The sequence below is a fragment of the Manis pentadactyla genome, chromosome 8, assembly GCF_030020395.1.
Source record: "Manis pentadactyla isolate mManPen7 chromosome 8, mManPen7.hap1, whole genome shotgun sequence".
NCBI lineage: Eukaryota > Metazoa > Chordata > Mammalia > Pholidota > Manidae > Manis > Manis pentadactyla.
In genome coordinates this window covers 3,863,106-3,884,698 of record NC_080026.1, presented here as the reverse complement: position 1 = coordinate 3,884,698, position 21,593 = coordinate 3,863,106, and the positions used below count along the sequence as shown (strand labels likewise).

General features: G+C 41.0%; 1 protein-coding gene across 1 annotated transcript; it reads left to right on the top strand.

The window, feature by feature from the left end:
• The first annotated feature begins 3,867 nt into the window (after positions 1 to 3,867).
• Positions 3,868 to 20,738, top strand: POLR2D (RNA polymerase II subunit D). The gene is made up of 4 exons (XM_036884353.2): positions 3,868 to 3,984; positions 11,853 to 12,033; positions 15,380 to 15,475; positions 18,877 to 20,738. The coding sequence occupies exons 1-4, from the start codon at positions 3,912 to 3,914 to the stop codon at positions 18,953 to 18,955; spliced, it is 429 nt and encodes a 142-aa protein (XP_036740248.1). The 5' UTR covers positions 3,868 to 3,911; the 3' UTR covers positions 18,956 to 20,738.
• The last annotated feature ends 855 nt before the right edge of the window (positions 20,739 to 21,593 follow it).

Sequence of the window (21,593 nt, the reverse complement as noted above, 5' to 3'; positions counted from 1 at the left end):
GTTCTTTGTCCTGCCTTTTTTTTTTGGTTTTGAAATAGTAAGTCATCTTATTTTTGAAGACAGCTAACCAGTGTGCAGTCGGCCTGCATATTTGTGTGGCGTTCCTGACCCACAATAACCTTGCCCCTTGTGTGTGTTTTTATGGTTTGGTGGCAATGCCACTGGTTTTTTAGAGCCAAATTTCCTGAACTAAGGTTCATGAACCCTTTAAAATTTGAATTTCTCTACAAAGGTTTAATTTTCCTTTTGTTTTCCAATGTAACTGAACTTGCCCGAGAAGCTAAAAACTGAAGAGGGGGGAAAATGCTCAAGATAAAGGTATCAGTGACGTTAGTTAATCCACGCAAAGACCCTGGGACATACTGCTATGGTCTGAACTAAAGGGAAATGTTTATTGCTTTTGGATGGCCCGGAAGGGATGAGATGTCTTTGAAGAAAATGAGAAGGAACAATTTTTCAAACATACATATGCTGGAATTGTCAGTATTGAGCTCAAACTGTTATTTACAAGGATGTAAGTTTTTTTTTTACGATGCCCAGTTCTAAGGCCTTTACACTTGGCAGAACTCATAAGCCTAGTGCCATGTGTATGCATGCTGTCAGGGTTAGGTAATAATTTTGGAATTAAGACTACAAGCATCTGGTTAAACATTTAGAGACTGGTAATAACGGGTGTGTGAGGAATTCTCTGTTTCTTCGAGAGAAATTAGGGTTTTAGAAATTATTTTTCCATATTACCATAATACTGCCTGTAGTTAGAGTGTAATTGCATACATTGACTTTTTTTCTTTTGGTGGTAAGATAACATATAACAAAGTTTGCCATTTTAACCATCCCTGTTGTCTTTTGAAATGCGAACTAAGCCACCTGGCCAGAGATCAGTAGTGCTAATTCTTGGAGTGTGAGTGGACGTTGGGGGTGGGAGTGGAGTGCTCACACTCTCCCGGTCAGTCTAGGGTCTGCCTCCTTGGCTTGAACATCTGGCTTTGAAATACTCTTCGGTGGCCTGGCTGAAGGACTGACTCTGCACCAACTCTGTACAAAGAACCATAGTAGTGTCCCGAGGAACATGATGTCCTGTCCCCTCTCAGTCTGTTTTCCTCATTCTAAAGGGTAGCTCTGACAAGGATTCTAGGGTCTTTCTGCTGCTTACTTGCTGTGTTTCTCTGAGGTTCTGTGTATTACAACAAACTGGAAAACAAGCTACCCCTTCAATTTTAAGACTACCGATGGTGGGGGAGCCAAACAGGAGAGAGGCCCCAGGTTAATCAGTCACTCAAGTTCCTGCTACCATTCAGACCCCCTCTACCCCCAGGATGGACCATTCTTTGATTCCACCCTGGTTCCCACCCAGAGCAACCGAGGGTGCTGACACGAACCTTTAGGCTGGCAGTCAGAAGTGTAGATGCTTATCTCCGTCCTGCATCCAGGAACCAGATGAGTTACTACTCTGAGCCAAATTTCCCCCTTTGCAAAAGGACTGAGTTCCCCAAGGCAGCCTGTTGGAAAGGCTTTGCTCAGCCCCCAGCACCTGATGCAGTGACTGGACGGCTGTGACTTTCCAGACTGTCATCTGGTGCCAGGTGGACATGGGAACAACTGAGCAGATTCAAACCCTTGGGAACCCTAAGCTACTCTGGACGAGTGAAATGGAGTAGCAAAATTAAGCTCAGCCTTTCAAGTCAGGACAGGCTTGCTGAAGGACGGAGCTGAAACAAGCCCAGCTCGACCTCAAGAAGAGAGGGCTTCTCAGATAGATTCAACAGCACAGTGGGTGGACGAGCCAGGGCTCCCGGCCCTGTCTGTCACACTGCCACAATCCAGACAGGCCAGGTCAGTGACTCCCAGCACAGTCCCCTGAAAGTTTCTGTACAGGAAGTCAAGGGCTGTTTGCAGAATCACAGTCCCCTGCCGCCTCCATTTACTCCATCCCTTTGTGTCAATAGTGATTGTATTAACAGCAGAAGGGAGATGGCCACACATTCATTCCTTGGACTTCCTTTGTAGAACTTACCAGCGGACTGCCAGCAGCAGGGGCCAAGATTTGGGTTTGTTTGTTTTTTAGTTTATGGGAGAATAGCTTAAATTGGGAGATTCTGTACATTAACCTTGAGTACATTGAGAATTAGGAAATACATCATCATACTATATTAGGGGCAAAACACCCGAGTCCAGGAAAAAACATGAGAGATTCCGTCCACAAGAGATTCTTTGAGAAGCACTCTAAAAGATTATTTAAGGTAGAAATTATTGATTGAAAAAAATGATGATACACCAGCATTAAAATGTATTAATGGCTAACATTTGTATAAGGTCTATATATATAATTAGTGTTTTCCTTCATTTCCCAAGAATGATAAAATGAAAATGACACTTAAGGGGTTGAAATACTAATTTACCTTAAAGACTAAATATCCTTCTCAAGTACCTGACAACTTTGTTCATGTTACTCCTTTCCCATCTCTGCTTGATTAAACTCAGAGCAGTTAGTGCCAGCCCCTGCTCCCCAAGTCCCCCAAGCAGAATGACTTCTTTCCCTGTCTATCCTTCTGTCACAATCTCTTTGACTTTCTCTCCTGCCATTTGCCATTTTCTGTCCCTTACTATAGAAAGTTAAGTCCAGACCTTGCATCAGCTGCTTTTGAGAGGTTCTGGGGTAGTGGTTGGGTGGGCAGATCTATGGCTGACTCATCTTTTTAATCCCAAGGTTGCTTACTTTTCTATGTATCGTCCAAATGTTCCAATAGATGTGTTAACCTCATACCTAAGTGTTTGTAATGGCTTCCTGAGGGAAAATGTTGTGGACAAACCAACCTGTATGTTTTATTTGTTATTCTCCTTTCTTCTCTCTTCGCTTGCTGACTTCTCTCCTGCTGTGTGTGTGTGTGTGTGTGTGTGTGTGTGTGTGTGTGTGTGTGTGCAGAGGACGCCAAGTGGCGGGCACCCAGCTACCCTTGGGCCAGCACATGGTGTGGTCCAGTAAGTAGTCCGTGCTCTGTAAAGGCCCCTTGGGTGGGTAGACAGAAGAAGAGAGGCTACGCTGAGGTCCAGGCCCATTTCCCACACGCCGCTGCTGCACGTTCCTGACTCCTCAGGACATTTGTCCTGTGGCTTTAAAAAACTGCGCAGGAAAACACTTTGAAGCAGTAATAAGCTCCGCTTTAGTATATATAACCCACATTTCTTCTGGAAATAGACATGGAGCAAATTAATTTCGTAAAAAATTTTGTGAATCAAAGAAATACAGGTACACATTCTTGTCTGGTAATATCTTAACTCACTTATTGCTAACAGAGGTTACATGATACCTATCCGTTGTCTACTACTGAGCTATTCTTACACTTTATTGTACATTCTTCTGTTTTCACGGGAGTTGAAAACAGCATCATTTCTCATTTGCTTACTTTTTTATGTATCGTCCAAATGTTCCAACAGATGTCACCGTCCACGTGTCAGAAGTATCAGATAATTCATTACAATTCACCAAATATTTTAAATGCTTAAGGCATTGAAAGGAATTCCACTCCACGTTTTCGGAGTCTCCTCCCCAGTTTCCATCAGCCGGAACCCTCGGGTCTTTGACTTAGCTCACGCCTGCAGCTTATCCAGCGCTTCCCTCCGCCCCGGGAAGCAGGCGTCCTTACCGCACTGCACAGCTGAGGTAGCTGAGCTTCAGAAAGGCCACGGAACAGCCCCAGGACGCACGGCGAAGGGAATATTGGAGGAGAGGGAGTGCGGTTTCCCCCGGCCGCTGTGGCTCGTCCCCGCCCACGCCGCCGCGCAGCCACGCCCACAACCCCCGAAGCGCGCGCTTACTCGCCGGGCCTCCGTGGCCACGCCCCTTCCGCGGCCGCCGTCGCGGCTGCGCGCTTCCGCTTCCGGCGGGGTAGGTGGGGTCTTGTCGCTCGAAGATGGCGGCTGGTGGGAGCGACGTGCGGGCTGGCGACGTAGAGGAGGACGCGTCACAGCTCATCTTCCCTAAAGGTGGGCCTGGGGCTGCCCGGCCTACCCCGCGGACCTGCGCGGTCGCCGCCGACCTGGCGTTGCCCAGCGCCTCGCCCGAGGCCTGGCCGCGGCGGGGGGAGGAGGGGCCCGGGCGGCGCGGCAGGGCTGCCCTGAGACGGCGGGCGCCGGCTCCGCGCGGCCCTGGGTGGCTTCTGCTCACGGTTTGAGTCGTCTGTTCTACCCCGTAAACCGCGGGGTGCTGGAGGGAGGAGTCCGATACAGAGCCGGCACTGAAGTGGTAAGGACAGGTGCTAGGAACGTCTGTTGCCTTAGGGAAAGAATCCAGCGTGGCCCGAGCCCAGCCTCGATTTGCAGAGAGGGGACGGGCGTCTGAAAGGGAGAATGAGGGAATAGGGGGTCAGGGAAGTGAAAAGGACAGCACGCGGGGACTGCTCCTTTAGAGGCCGTTTGCGTTTAACAGGCCCCTGCCCTCCCACGGCCCTCCTGGGCTGAGAGGCGGACCCGGGCTGCAGGTGAAGTCTTTGGGAGCCTTCGGCTTTCACAGGCAGGCGCTTGGAGGGGGATCGTCCCAGGGTTGCAGCCTGTGATGTTAGAAGTCACGTCAGTGTATTGTTCAAGTCTTCATAGATCAAGGTTGAGGCCCGCTCGAGACCAGGGCCCACAGAAGCCTGGCCAGTGTTTAGTTACCGAGAGACTCTGTCAGACGGCAGCAAGTAAAGTTCATTTTGCTATCAGGGACCTTCCTGTGTGCAGTGTCATGTACTTCATTTGTAATTTAGAAACCCCAAATAAGCAGAAAGCTTAACATTTAAAAATGCCATATCTTACAGACACTGAAAAACACAGAGGAAACAGGGGAAACCTTAACCTCCCGTTTTAAAAATGATATCCACATAAAGGGGCACAATAATTCACAATCACAATATAAGTTAGTCATGGGGGTGACAGTGCAGCATGGAGAATATAGTCAATGAATCTAACATCTTTGTACGTTGATAGATAGTAACCACACTAGAGGGGATTAGGATTTAATAAGGGTAACTGTATACATTTGAAACCAGTATAAGGTTGTATATCAACAATACTTAAATTAAAAAAAAAAAAGATATCCACAGTAAAAAGTGAAGCTCCATACCACTTCACTCAGAGAAAGCTAGTGTCAACAGTTTAGTGTTTATCCTTCCAAGCTTAATTTTGTGCTTATTTGTAAATATGTAGATATCCACATACTTTTTTCTTTGCAGAAAAGGATTTATGCTATGGAAATAATACAGCTTTTTAAAAGATTTGATGATATATTGTATAGAACTCTCCTGTTCTTTAAAGGACTAGATAATATTTAATGGCTGTACTATAATACTGCTTTTCAGTTGAGAGACATACAGGTTGCTTCCAATTTTTTATTTCATAGACTCAAGGTTACATAAGATAGCTTCGTGGAAGTTTTTGGCATAATGGAAATATGTTTGTTTCTTTTTTAAACTAATAGGGAGATAGTTTTCTTATTTTCAAGATAAATTAAGCCAGTATTTTACAGATGGTGCTGGCAAAACTGGACAGCTACATGTAAGAGAATGAAACTGGATCACTGTCTAACCCCATACACAAAAGTAAATTCGAAATGGATCAAAGACCTGAATGTAAGTCATGAAACCATAAAACTCTTAGATAAAAACATAGGCAAAAATCTCTTGGACATAAACATGAGCGACTTCTTCATGAACATATCTCCCCGGGCAAGGGAAACAAAAGCAAAAATGAACAAGTGGGACTATATCAAGCTGAAAAGCTTCTGTACAGCAAAGGACACCATCAATACAACAAAAAGGTACCCTGCAGTATGGGAGAATATATTCATAAATGACAGATCCGATAAAGGCTTGACATCCAAAATAAAGAGCTCATGCACCTCAACAAACAAAAAGCAAATAATCCAATTAAAAAATGGGCAGAGAAGCTGAATAGACAGTTCTCTAAAGAAGAAATTCAGATGGCGTACAGACACATGAAAAGATGCTCCACATCGCTTGTCATCAGAGAAATGCAAATTAAAACCACAATGAGATATCACCTCACACCAGTAAGGATCGCCACAATCCAAAAGACAAACAACAACAAATGTTGGCAAGGTTGTGGAGAAAGGGGAACCCTCCTACACTGCTGGTGGGAATGCAAATTAGTTCAACCATTGTGGAAAGCAGTATGGAGGTTCCTCAAAAAGCTCAAAATAGAAATACCATTTGACCCAGGAATTCCACTTCTAGGAATTTACCCTAAGAATGCAGCTCTCCAGTTTGAAAAAGACAGGTGCACCCCTGTTTATCACAGCACTATTTACAATAGCCAAGAAATGGAAGCAACCTAAATGTCCATCAGTAGATGAATGGATAAAGAAGATGTGGTACATATACACAATGGAATAGTCCTCAGCTATAAGGAAAAAACATCCTACCATTTGCAACAACATGGATGGAGCTAGAGGGTATTATGCTCAGTGAAATAAGCCAGGCGGAGAAAGACAAGTACCAAATGATTTCACTCATATCTGGAGTATAAGAACAAAGAAAAACTGAAGGAACAAAACAGCAGCAGAATCACAGAACCCAAGAATGGACTAACAGTTATCAAAGGGAAAGGGACTGGGCAGGAGGGGTGGGAAGGGAGGGATAAGGGCAGGGAAAAAGAAAGGGGGCCTTACGATTAGCATGTATAATGTGGGGGGGCATGGGGAGGGCTGTGCAACACAGAGAAGACGTGATTTTACAGCATCTTACTATGCTAATGGACAGTGACTGTAATGGGGTTTGTTGGGGGGGCTTGGTGAAGAGGGGAGTCTAGTAACCATAATGTTCTTCATGTAATTGTAGAGTAATGATAATAAAGTGAATGTATATTTGAATATAATCATTGAAAATACTTGTTTTGGTAAAATCAGGTAGAATCTGGTACACATGAAAATTGTATTGAATCCTCTACCGTTAGATCGTAGATCCTATCAACTAACTGTCAGTCCTGAATATCTGTTACTTTTAACTGCTCAGCTGATGTAGACATATAAAATGTTATATATTTTGGAATATATGGACATACATAGAAACAACAGTAAGTACTTAAGAGTTAAGGCAAGCCTTTACTCTAGGATTGAAGGTAAACAAACGTGTGATTATTCATTGAAGGACTGTCTTCTTGAAGGTTTCAGCCCTGGGCAGGTTCACTGTGGATGCTGTGAGACGGAGAAATGACAACGGAACTGTTCTTGGAGTTAAAGGGTTTATTCCCAGCTTTATTCTCAAAGCAGTAGGTCGAGCACTAGGATCATGTCTGTATCCAGCAGTCTGCAAGTCCATAGTCCACCTCAGTCTCTGCCTCTGCCCGGAGCACTGAGGGGGAGCTCTTTATATAGTGAATCAGTCAATGGTGCGTTATTGCCTACCTATGTGAGAGCAGTAGGCCATTTACATCACCAGATGGTTTAGGGTCAGGTGAGGATCCTGGCCACAGGAACTTCCTTTTTCCCCCACAAGGACAAAGAGTAGTTGAGATGATTGAAAGCTTTTGGTGGGTTGTTTTGTATTTTTTAGTGGCAGTTTTCACAAGCATATTGTCCTGCAAATAAAATTTGTCCTTCACCTGTGTAATATAATTAACAGCAACTCTCTTGAAGAAATTAAGAAGTAAGCCATATTTTCCAAAAAGGATAATATACCCAGTCCTTCCCTTCCTCCACAAAAGAAATCCCCTAAAACCACATTGTACAGAGAAAAATGCATTAAAAGATCATCTGAAATTGCCACCATTACCACAAAGCACTTACTAGTGGTTGAAATGAATGATCCTCAAGAAAATTCCAAAATGAGGTACTGGCCAAGGAATTGTTTTCCTTCTTACCAGAACAGGAATTAATAAACTGTGGCTGTTGTTCTTCAGACATCAGCTAAAATATCTGCAGAGAGAGAATAAAATGAAAATACCCTGACCTGTTTCCTTTGTTTTCTGAGTAAATTATATGTATGTAATGTGTGTGATTCTACCAGAAACGTTTTATTGGGGTTATCATGATGAGAGAGCGGTCCTGAGTCCCTGCTCTCCATAGTTGTCCTCCAGGTCAGCTGGGCTGCCTTGACCTTTCACTGGTACAAAGGCCAGACAGAGTACGGCGTATAAGTAGTACTTGAGCATTGCTCTCAGTGAGGATCGGGATGGGTAACTAGTCTCCTGGTGTCCTGAAAGCCCCATCCCATTACATTTAACAGATAAATTTGGTTTAGTGCAGAAAAAGTGACATCTCTAACTTTGGCCAAATTTCTAGAAGCCTTAAAAGCATCAAAAGCTACATCAAACTTGGAGGTGATTCTTACTAGTAACTCTTGTGTAGACTCATAATTTCCATTTTCTAAGGCTTTATTAATGCTGCAGCCCCAGAAGCTGAGGCTGACCCTCAATTTATTTTAGCTGCTGCTTTGTCTTTTCTTTTTTTCCCCTTATGTCACCTGCTACTCTCAGTTCAGAGATTTGGGGTCATACAATACTGAGAGTTAATGCCTCTCACACTCATCACAGTATTTTCTTCACCTGTCCACCACCTCAGAGGGTTAGACTGGAATTAGCTCTGAGGATCCTCTTGTCCAAATTCTGCTGCCTCTGGGTAGAAAATAGCTTTTGTTTGCCTATTATATTCAGGGACAACGAGAACCTCTCAAAAATACGGTTTTCTCTGAGACTCTCTTGCCCATGGCCCTGACACATACTGTTGTGGAAAGAGAGTGAAGCTGTTGTGGTCTGATGGAGAAAGGGAGGCATTCCTCTGATGGAGGTGTTAGCAGTTCCCCCAACAGTGAACACACCAGTATCATGTGGGAGTGCCCAAATTGCAAGTATAATTGTGGGTTTTCCTCACTATTGCTTGCTCCTCATCAGTGTGGTAATACAAACATCAATTCTTGTTTATGGATGGTTACTACTCTGGAAGAACTCTCTAGAAGGCAAAACGATGGTAGAAACCAACTCTAGTACTTTGTAATAGTATCAGGAACATATGCTCTTAAATGACTGTAAGGGAGAAAATGTTCTCTTGAGGAGATAATAACATATTTAAATATGTTACTCTGAAAATAAAGAGGTTGCCATATATTATATAAAAGAGCAATTGATGGATTTCTTTTTCATTTTTAAACCTAGTTTATAAGGATTGCATATAGATATTCATACTGGACAAGAGGATTATTATTATTATTATTTTGGTATCATTAATCTACAATTACATGAAGAACATTATGTTTACTAGAATCCCTCCTTCACCAAGTCCCCCACACAAACCCCATTACAGTCACTGTCCATCAGCGTAGAAAGATACTGCAGAATCCCAACTCATTTTCTCTGTGTTGTACAGCCCTCGCCGTGCCCCCACACACACACATTACACACATTACACATGCTAATCGTAATGGCCCCTTTCTTTTTCCCCCGCCCTTATCCCTACCTTCCCACCCATCCTCCCCAGTCCCTTTCCCTTTGGTAACTGTTAGTCCATTCTTGAGTTCTGTGATTCTGCTGCTGTTTTGTTCCTTCAGTTTTTCTTTGTTCTTATACTCCACATATGAGTGAAATCATTTGGTACTTGTCTCTCTCTGCCTGGCTCATTTCACTGAGCATAATACCTCTAGCTCCATCCATGTTGTTGCAAATGGTAGGATTTGTTCTCTTCTTATGGCTGAATAATATTCCATTGTGTATATGTACCCCATCTTCTTTATCCATTCATCTACTGATGGACATTTAGGTTGCTTCCATTCCTTGGCTATTGTAAATAGTGCTGCAATAAACATAGGGGTGCATCTGTCTTTTTCAAATTGGGCTGCTGCATTCTTAGGGTAAATTCCTAGAAGTGGAATTCCTGGGTCAAATGGTATCTCTTTTGAGCATTTTGAGGAACCTCCATACTGCTTTCCACAATGGTTGAACTAATTTACATTCCCACCAGCAGTGTAGGAGGGCTCCCCTTTCTCCACAACCTTGCCAACATTTGTTGTTTGTCTTTTGGATGTTGGCGATCCTTACTGGTGTGAGGTGATATCTCATTGTGGTTTTAATTTGCATTTCTTTGATGATTGGCAATGTGAAGCATCTTTTCATGTTTCTGTAGGCCATCTGAATTTCTTCTTTAGAGAACTGTCTATTCAGCTTCTCTGCCCATTTTTTAATTGGATTATTTGCTTTTTGTTTGTTGAGGTGCATGAGCTCTTTATATATTTTGGATGACAAGCCTTTATCGGATCTGTCATTTATGAATATATTCTCCCATACTGTAGGGTACCTTTTTGTTGTATTGATGGTGTCCTTTGCTGTACAGAAGCTTTTCAGCTTGATATAGTCCCACCTGTTCATTTTTGCTTTTGTTTCCCTTGCCCAGGGAGGTATGTTCATGAAGAAGTCGCTCATGTTTATGTCTAAGAGATTTTTGCCTATGTTTTTTCCTAAGAGTTTTATGATTTCATGACTTACATTCAGGTCTTTGATCCATTTCGAATTTACTTTTGTGTATGGGGTTAGACAGTGATCCAGTTTCATTCTCTTACATGTAGCTGTCCAGTTTTGCCAGCACCATCTGTTGAAGAGACTGTCATTTCCCGTATGTCCATGGCTCCTTTATCAAATATTAATTGACCATATATGTTTGGGTTAATGTCTGGAGTCTCTATTCTGTTCCACTGTTCTGTGGCTCTGTTCTTGTGCCAGTACCAAATTGTCTTGATTACTGTGGCTTTGTAGTAGAGCTTGAAGTTGGGGAGCGAGGTCCCCCCACTTTATTCTTCTTTCTCAGGATTGCTTTGGCTCTTCGGGGTCATTGGTGTTTCCATATGAATTTTTAAACTATTTGTTCCAGTTTGTTGAAGAATGCTGTTGGTAATTTGATAGGGATTGCATCGAATCTGTATATTGCTTTGGGCAGGATGGCCATTTCGACAATATTAATTCTTCCTACCCAAGAGCATGGGATGAGTTTCCATTTGTTAGTGCCCTCTTTAATTTCTCTTAAGAGTGTCTTATAGTTCTCAGGGCATAAGTCTTTCACTTCCTTGGTTATGTTTATTCCTAGGTATTTTATTCTTTTTGATGCTATTGTGAATGGAATTGTTTTCCTGATTTCTCTTTCTATTAGTTCATTGTTAGTATATAGGAAAGCCACAGATTTCTGTGTGTTAATTTTGTATCCTGCAACTTTGCTGAATTCTGATACTCCGATATTAGTTCAAGAGGATTATTTTAAGTGAGTATCAATGCAGGAGATTTTTATATGATGGTAAATACTTGAATTAGGTTAGTGGGCTACATTAGACCATAAAATGCAGAGACGACAGCTTCTGGCTGCAAGCCCAATGCCTAGTACATAATAGGCAGCGACCTGGGTGAATGAGCAAATAAGAGATTTGTACAGGTACAAAAAATAAAGTTTAGAAAACATTGTTAATGTGTTTCCAGATACTTGGCTTTCCCTACATAAAATGATTCTTAAGTTTGAGAGTATAATATTAGCATTATAGAAATAGATTATGAGTTCATGCAAACTAAGAAATAATTGTTGTTTTGCTGCATTTTGAAATCAGTAACAGGCCTAATTAGGATAATGATGTATTGGCATTTAATAGCATGTCTAGGTCAAGTTCTTTGATGTCAGAAACTGTCTAGCCCAAATGAGTTCTATTTTAGTATCTCATGAACTCCACTGTGCCTGGTGGTATGCAAGTCTGGATGGAGGTAAAGTTGGAGGATATGAAGCCTGTGGGTATCTGCAGGGACAGAGACCTGCTGCTAGTCTCAGTGGCAAAATGAACATTTAGAAGCTAACTTGAAGGAATATTTTTGGCTGACATTTATTCTCAAAACAGAGTTTGAAACGGCTGAGACACTTCTCAACTCAGAGGTTCACATGCTTCTCGAGCACCGGAAGCAACAGAATGAGAGCGCAGAGGATGAACAGGAACTTTCCGAGGTCTTCATGAAAACTTTAAACTACACGGCCCGTTTCAGTCGCTTCAAAAACAGAGAGACCATTGCCAGTGTCCGTAGGTATGTGCTGAAAGAACACTTTTATTAATGCAGACTGTTGGACATCTACATGTAGGATCCTGGTGCCTCTTCCCCACCCTATGAGCATCATCTGTAGGATTAATGTCAGTAAAATAATGTCTATTGAAATGGTAAAAATTGCTTATGAGGCCAGAATCTTCTTTGGCCACCTTTTTCTGGACCCCAATCCCAATTACCTCCAAACAAAGTTAACTCCTGGTGGTTTGTTAGCCTTCCAGATCTTTTCCATACATTCTACATGTATATGTCCACCCACAGAAAACACATAGCATTGTTTTGTATGGTTTTTTTAAGGTGGGAATATTTATTCACCTGAAATGTCTTAGAGATCTTAATATGTTAGTAAATATAAATAAGGAGCATTCTTTCAGGATTTTTGCTTTACCTTTCAGAAGGGGACTGGCTTTTGGCATTTTTTCCTAAGACATTGCTTCTCAGATTGGGTTGGAGGTACCCTGGAAATAGTGATGTGCTGGTATACGAGGCCACAGGGAAAACAGCACATCCTCCTCAGGTATCAGTGGTACTTGATGGTAGGTGATCCAGAATATTTACACATTAATGCAGACAAATAGCCAGCATATTGTAGAGTAAAACAAGATGTATGTCGATTCTCCAATGAAATCATGAGACTTTAAAGCTTGCAGTGCAGGAGTTATTGGAGACTATGCCCCAGGTCACCTCTGGGTACCTGCTCTGTTATGGGTACTTTACTCTGGTGAAGATGTTTGAGAAGTACCATCCTTAGGAAAAGCAGATGGACAGAGATTTATAATAGCTGAAGGTTAAAAAAAAAAAATTTAGTGGTGATTAAATTGTAGTAAATCCATTTGATGGCTACTGTGTTGTCATTAAAAATTGTGGTAGAAAATGAAATTGAAAGATGTTCACTCATGTTAAATGTGCAGAAAATGAAGATGATAAAACTGTGTATAAGGCATAATCTGTTCTGAAGTGAAAAGATTGGAAGGAAATATGCAGAGAGCTCCCTTTTTGGGCCTAAAAGGTGACTTGAAAAAATGAAATCGGGCTTTCACATTTATAAAGAAAAGGTCTTAATATTATAAACATGTCAGTTCTCCCCCAAGTTAAGGTCTATGTTTAGTGCCATTATAAATCCTCAAGAGGACAGGGAGTTGGGGGTACACTTAATAAAATAATCTTAAATTTATAAGAATTGTCAGGAAATGTTTTTAAGAAGAGCAATGAAGGAGACTTCGCCCTACAAGATGGTAAAATACACTTAAAAGAGATGCTAATTTAAATGGGGACACTTTGGAATGAGAACAGATCATTGAAACAGAATAGGAAATTCAAGAACTGATTCAAGTACATGTCTATTATATTTTATATGAGTCCCGTATATGGTAAAGGTGGCACTGTAAGTGGGGAAATATTTTAAAACAAAGTTTGAACGCTATACCTCATACCAAAATTTATTCATAAGAAATTAAAAGATTTAAATGTAAACTATGATGCATGAAAGTGAAATGTGGTAACAGGAGTAAATGTATATATTATCCTGACTGTATCAGGTCTTTAAATGTGATGAAATTTGGTGGACTCCAGTTGACTCTTCACTTGGCAAGGGTCGTGCTAATCACTGTGTCAGTGTCCTTGTAGGCTCTGAATAAATATTAGTTGAATAAGTAAATGAATTGGCATAAATACCTTTAAGCTTTCCTCTGTCAAACAAAATGTCATATGTAAAATGAAGTATGAATAAAGTGGGAAAGGATTGATATCCTTAATATTAAAAGCTCTAAAAATAATGAAGAAAGATGACACCCACTTTACGAAAAGGGACATAGTCCCTAACAGCTCAATTTAGATCAAAACTTCAAATGGCTGGCTAATTCACATGAAATAATGCTAATCTTCAAGGAAACCAAAGAAATGGTAAAATAGCTAAGTAAGATTAAAAATAATGAAAACCTGGTGTAACAAGTTGGGAGACAAGAAATTAAATTTATTGCTGGTGGCAGTGTATATTGGAAAAGCCCTAATTTTAGGGCACTGTCTCTCTCAAAAGCTTTCAAGACAGACATATCTTTTGACTGAGTCAATCTGCTTCCAGGAATTTATTTTTTAAACATAGGAATCCAGCAAGTACACAAACAAATGCACGTGAAGCTGCTGCAGTGTCCACTAGCCGGGGACCAGTGCGTAAATGCAGGCACAGCCCTTGGTGGGATCTGTGTTCCTGGTCGAGCTACTGGGAACAGTTACTGCCTCGTGGAGTGAGGAAAAGCACATCGCGGGACAACAGTTATATTCTTTCTGTTTTAAAAAACTATACAAAGAGGAAGGGAAGGGGATATCCATGAAAATGTTAACATTGGTTATTTTGGGTTAAAATTTCAAGTTACTTTCACCTTTCTGGTATTTTTTGTTTTTTGCACTGTTTGTAAATGAGCCTCTGTTCCTTTTACAGAGAATCTGTCCAGATACATGTGTTACATTGTGACTTTTTCCCCTTGTAACTAAGTTGTTTCTTTACCAAGTGGAAATAGCTTTATTAAGTGACAAAAAGTTACAAAACAATGTGTAAGTCCATATTCTAAAACAGAAAAATACTTGGATTGGCATACTAAGAGGGTAACTATTAGTTTTTTTTAGATAGTGATAAGGGTAGCTTTTATCTTTGTCTTTTTGTATTTTCTAAATTTTATATAACTAATATACTTGTAGTACAGTGGTGAATACAGTAAATGTTTTGTTTCTGTACAGATAATTAAAGTCTTCCTGAAACCAAATTTACCACTGGACAAGCTCTATTTTAAAAGGTAGATGTGGGAAAAGCCAAGGTATGACTTGTGTTGACTGTGTTCTGTCATACAGTCTGAACCAGCATTATATTCAAAATGAGATGCAGTTTACAAATATATTTGTATGAAGTGTTTTTTATTTTTTATGTTTAGTTAAGATAAATTTAAAAGAGAATTTCCTCCAAGTCAAAATTCTTAATAGTTTGGCACATCTTACAATCTTAGCAGAGAGAAACAAAATTAATTCCTGGGGGAAGGTGGTAAGTCCTTGAGGAATGTAGTGATTTTTCAGAAGGTATGAAGCCAAGCTGCTCTGCCTTTTGTGCTCGCCTTGCTGTCATCGCCTCTGCCTCATTTCACCGTGGCTTCCTGTTCTCTGGGCCTAGGAATGGGCAGCGATTTGAATCTGGGATTTGCAGCCAACCTAGCCACAATGAAAAGACTGCAAGTGCGTCACGTTTTTTCTTCCTTGATAGCTACATTTGATCCTCTTTTCCTACTCATCATTCTTTGATTTTTGTTTTTGTTTTCTTTTTTATTTTCTTCCCTGTGATCAGCTTGTTGCTCCAGAAGAAGCTTCATAAATTTGAGTTGGCCTGTTTGGCCAACCTTTGCCCAGAGACTGCAGAGGAGTCCAAGGCTCTGATCCCAAGGTGAGTACCAGTTGTGATGAGTTCTGTGTGTATTGGATAAATTCCTCCAAGCAAAGGTAGTGTCTGAAGGGAGTGTGCCTGTAGAATCTGGACAGGCAGCACCAACACTGAATGAAGTGCCTGTTTTCACAGAGTATGAGAATGAGGGTTTTATAGCATGTCACCTGTTAGCAAAAACACGGAACAGCTGAATGTCTCATGCACTGATGGCAGGAATGCAAAAGAGTAGTCACTTCGGAGAGCAGTTTGGCTACTTCTAGTAAAGTTAAAGATTAGTATATCCTTTCAAAATTCATCAACATCATACACAACATCAACAAAAAGGGGCAAAAATCACATGATCATCTCAACAGATACTGAAAAAGCATTTGAAAAAATTCAATATCTAGTCATGATAAAAACTCTCAACAAAATGTGTATAGAGGGCAAGTACCTCAATATAATAAAGGCCATATATGACAAAGATCATACTTAACAGCAAAAAGCTGAAAGCTTTTCCTCTAAAATCGGGAACAAGGCAAGGATGCCCACTCTCTCACTTTTATTCAACATAGCACTGGAGAAAGAAGTAAAAGGCATCTGGATTGGCAAGGAAGAAGTTAAACTGTCACTTGTTTGCAGGTGACATGATATTATACATAAAAAACCCTAAATAATCCATCCCAAACTACTAGAACTAATAATTCAGCAAGGTTGCAGGATATAACAGAATCTGTTGCATTCCTATATATTAATGATGATCTAGCAGAAAGAGAAATCATGAAAACAATTCCATTTACAATTGCCTCAAAAAGAATAAAATACCTAGGAATAAACATAACCAAAGCGGTGAAAGATCTACCCTGAAAACTAAAGACACTCTTAAGAGAAATTAAAGAACACACCAATAAATGGAAATACATCCCATGCTCTTGGGTAGGAAGAATTAATATTGTCAAAATGGCCATCCCACCTAAAGGAATCTACAGATTCAATGCAGCCCCTATCAAAATACTGACAGCATTCTTCAACGAACTAAAAACAAATTGTTCTAAAATTCATATGGAACCACAAAAGACCCCAAATAGCCAGAACAATCCTTAGAAAGAAGAATAAAGAGGGGGGGGGTATACTCCCCAACTTCAAGCTCTACTACAAAGCCACAGTAATCAAGACAATTTGGTACTGGCACAAGAACAAACCCACAGATCAGTGGAAAAGAAAAGAGAGCCCAGATATAAATCCAAGCATATATGGTCAATTAATGAGCGATAAATGAGCCATGGATATACAATGGGGGAATGACAGCCTCTTCAGCAACCGGTGTTGGCAAAACTGGACAGCTAAGTGTAAGAAAATGAAACTGGATTATTATTTTAACTCCATACACAAAAGTAAATTCAAAATGGAGCAAAGACCTGAATATAAGTCATGAAACCATAAAACTCTTAGAAGAAAACATAGGCAAAAATCTCTTGAATATAAACATAAGCAACATTTTCCTGAACATATCTCCTCGGGCAAGGGAAATAAAAGCAAAAATGAACAAGTAGGACTACATCAAACTAAAAAGCTTCAGCAAAGGACACCATCAGTGGAACAAAAAGGCATCCTACAGTATGGGAGACTATATCTGTAAATGACATATCCAATAAGGGGTTAACATCTAAGATATGTAAAGAAGTCTTGCCTCAACACCCAAAAAGCAAATAACCCAATTAAAAAATGAGTGGAGGATCTGAAGAGACCCTTCTAAGAAGAAATTCAAATGGCCAACAGGCACATGAAAAGATGCTCCAAGTCACTACTTATCAGGGAAATGCAAATTAAAACCAGAATGAGATAGCACCTCACAACGGTTAGGATGGCCAACATTGAAGAGACTAGGAACAACAAATGCTGGCGAGGATGTGGAGAAAGGGGAACCCTCCTACACTGCTGGTGGGAATGTAAACTAGTTCAGCCACTGTGGAAAAGCAATATGGAGGTTCCTCAAAAAACTAAAAATAAAAATACCATTTGACCCAGGAATTCCACTCCTAGGAATTTACCCTAAGAATGCAAGAACCCAGTTTGAAAAAGACAGATGTACCACTATGTTTATTGCAGCACTATTTACAATAGCCAAGATATGGAAGCAACCTAAGTGTTCATCAGTAGATGAATGGATAAAAAAGATGTGGTACATATACACGCTGGAATGCTATTCAGCCATAAGAAGAAAATTAATCCTACCATTTGCAGCAACATGGATGGATCTGGAGGATATTATGCTCAGTGAAATAAGCCAGGCAGAGAAATACAAGTACCAAGTGATCTCACTCATCTGTGGAGTACAACAGCAAAGCAAAAACTGAAGGAACAAAACAGCAGCAGGCTCACAGAACCCAAGAATGGACTAACAGTTACCAAAGGGAAAGGGATTGGGGAGGATGGGTGGGTAGGGAGGGATGGGGGGGAAAAGGAGCATTACGATTAGCACACGTAATGTGGGGGAGCTGGGGCATGGGGAAGGCAGTGTATCACAGAGAGGACAAGTAGTGATTCTATTGACTCTTACTATGCTGATAGACAGTGACTAATGGGATGTGTCGTGGGGACTTGATAATGGGGGGAGTCTAGTAACCATGTTGCTCATGTAATTGTACATTAATGATACAAAAATTTTAAAAAGATTATATATCAATGATAACTTAAAAAAAAAAGTATATCCTATGACCCAAAAATCCACTCCTGGGTCTGTGCCCTGAAAGCAGCTCATGGAGGTCTATGAGGAGACACACGTCCCAATTTTCAGTGCTGCTTGTTCAGTGACAGCAGACACTTGACAGCAGTCTGTCGGTCAGCTAGAGGATGGATAAAGAAATCATTGTATGATCATGCAGTGTTTATTACAGAGCAGTGAGAAAATTAATGAGTTGGAATAACAAGACATAATATCAGCAAATGCTAAAGCAGATTTTGAGTGGAAAAGTCGTAGGATCCATACGACACCATTTCTTAAAAAGTTTACAACTTTACCTTGCTTTCAAATACATTTACATTTACTAGTAGTGTAACAGTATGTATAGGAATTATAAATACCAAGTTTAGGGTAATGGGAACCTCTGGGGATGGAGGGGAGGGTATTGGGATAGGAAAGCATTACAGAAAGCTATCCGTTTTTCCTGTTACGTTTGTTAAATTTCAAGTAGGAATGACTGTTAAGGTTACCTTATTTCTATACCTTTTATATGTTTGAACTACTTCAAGAGTTTTTAAAAGGAAGGACAGGAAGGAAACAGTTGAAAAATACAGGTGTCAATGTTGAGGGTTAAATGGGGAAGTGGGCAAGTGGTGCTCGAGATGAACGTGCATTATAAAGAGTCTGGGGAGCATTGTCCGTCGCTGACATACTCATTTCCTTTGGTTTTCGCCTCTAGCCTGGAGGGGCGGTTTGAAGATGAGGAGCTCCAGCAGATCCTTGATGATATCCAGACCAAGCGCAGCTTTCAGTACTAACCTGCAGGCACCCCTGCTGCCGAGGGCGCCGCGCCCCGTTCCCCTGCAGGAGCCACCTGGGCTTCCTTTGGGTGGAACAGCCCAGCTCGGTCCTGCCTTGGGTTGCTGTTTCAGACTTGACTGTTGGACTGTGACCATCTTTGAGAGGCCCTGTGGTGGCTGCCTGTGGGAATGGGGGAGGTGGGGTGCATAGAAGCTACGCTGTTGACTACCTCATCCCTTTGTTGTTTTTGATTCCTAATACTTCATGTTTCCATTTCAGTATGTTTATGGTTTTTGAAACTATACTAGAACATACAAAGCTGGTATAAGAAACAAAAGTCTTACCTAGTGCAGAAAGAATTAAATCGACCAGTATCATTGTTTGAAATTCTTAAAGAAAGAATGACTGTTTGAGAGCCTTGGCGTCGTTGTGCTTAACCCAGAAACAGGGCAGAAGCACGCTGTGGAGGGCAGCCCCGTTCCAGAGAGGGTAAGTAGGCCAAGTATTGTGAGGCCATAGCCTTGGAAAGGACGGGCATGGTGGGCTTTTTCTTGCACGTTGCCGAATGTAGATTGGGAGTGAGTGGTCCTCAAGAACTGTCCTCTCACTCTCAAATTAAGGTATTTCCTTCATAGGCCAGACCTGAAGCTCTGAGCGCTTTGAAGATTCTTATGGGTCGTCCCTTGCTAAGTAGCAGCTCTCTGGCTTGCTGCTGAGCTACAGGTCCCCTGTGGTCGGGTACCACAGGGAGGAAGGGAGCCTGCCCCTTCCCTTGAGCCACTACTGTGAACTCACTTGATCTAAGGCTTGTTGTGGGAAACGTTAATGGTTTAACTTTCTATCTTTGATTTTTCTGAAGGGAAACATTTCTGTTTTCTTTACAATTTGAGGTTTTTTCCTTTGGAACATTAGTCTTTTCATCCTTGGACACCTTCACATCTTTGAGATTTATCTGTGTTCTCAGTTGTGAAACGTGGATAATAATGGCATGTATATTCCATAGATACTTTAAGATTGAGAAAATTATTTAAAAGAGCCTATTGGTGTCTGACATTATGCCCCATAAGTGTTAGCTATTATTAGTAGCTCAGTCAGATGACATGACAAATCAGTTTGTTTCATAGAAAATCATTCAAGAGTTTGGTGGCATACCAATCAGTAATTGTAGCAGGCTGTGAGAACCCAATTGCTTACTCTTTAAGTCTGCACAATTACTTCTGAAGAGAGGCAGTTACATGTGCAGGTTGGCACCAGGCGGTGGAACAGCAAGAACAAACATGGATGACAGGCCTGAGTTACAGTTTAGGTGCCTGTGCGATGTAGCCCAAGAATACCATAGGGCCACCGTCCTCCCTGGTGATTCCTCCTGTGGACCAGGAGTCTGAGCTACCTGAGAGCATTTGAGTACGTGAAGTGCCTGACATGTAGTTAAGCACTAATACATGACAGGAAGATGATTAGAAGCAGATTTCAGAACAACTCATACCAGGGAATTACTGTGGAAGCAATCTTGTGCTGTATTACAGATTCAAAGCCTGGACAGTCAGTTTCTGGACATTGTTCTTTATGGTTCTGGACAGCATCATACTGTTGAGAGTGGTCATCAGGAGACCCTGCAAAGTCCTTGATCATCTGTGAAAAATTGTTAGGCTCCCAGAATGTGCAAAAGCAGAATTTGGGGACGCATTGAAACAAAAAGATGTCATGTTGTCAAACCGTCACTTAGCAAAAGACTCAAGTAAGCAGTTGAAACTTTTCTGAAAACTAGTCAGTCTGGTTTTAATAAAATATTAAACTTGAGGCTTGGAAATCAGCATTACTGCATGGGGCCTGAGCACAAGCCATTCTTTAAAATTAGTGTTGTAAGCTTACTTATAAAAGCATTAAAGCCTACATTAAAGACTTATATGTGAATAATCATTGCAGCATAATTAATAATAGCCCCAAACTGGAAACAATCTGAATGCCCACCAGCTGGTGAATGGATAAACAGAATGTGGTTCTGTCTGTACAGTGGGATGATATCTGACAATGAAAAGGAGCAGAGCTCTAAAGAAAGCAAACTCAGGAAGCCCATGGCATATGCCAGTGGTGTGCCAGGTATTTTCAGCTTTTTATTTTAAACATACAAAAAAGCTGAAAGATTAGTACCTTGATCACCAATATGTTTATCATCTAAATTTAACATTTACATTTGTAAAATTTCCTTTCCTCTATTACAGTTTTGCTAGGAAGCGTTTTAAAGAATGCTTCACTGAAAAACAAGCATGCATTTTTTAAAATGTACTTTCCTTAGTAAGCACTATTGCACTTAGAAACATTGACAAGAATCTCTTGGTATTTAGTATTTAGTTTGTACTCACATTTCCCCCGGGGAGACTGGGCCAGAGATCAGTCCTTGTGTTGGTATAATTTTTAGTATTACACAAAGTATCATTAAGGATCTAAACTGACCCTTGTGAAAAATACTAAAGAAATACATGTGGCTATTCTCCTTGTGTTACTGTAAAGAGCTCTGTCTGGATGAAAATACTACATGAAACTCCTAGATGAAGAGTGGACCTAGACAGACTGCCGGCTACATAGCATTTGATCACTAATGTGTCTGCATGCGGTTGTCCATCTCAGCAGAAGCAGAAGGGCAGTTTGGGACTC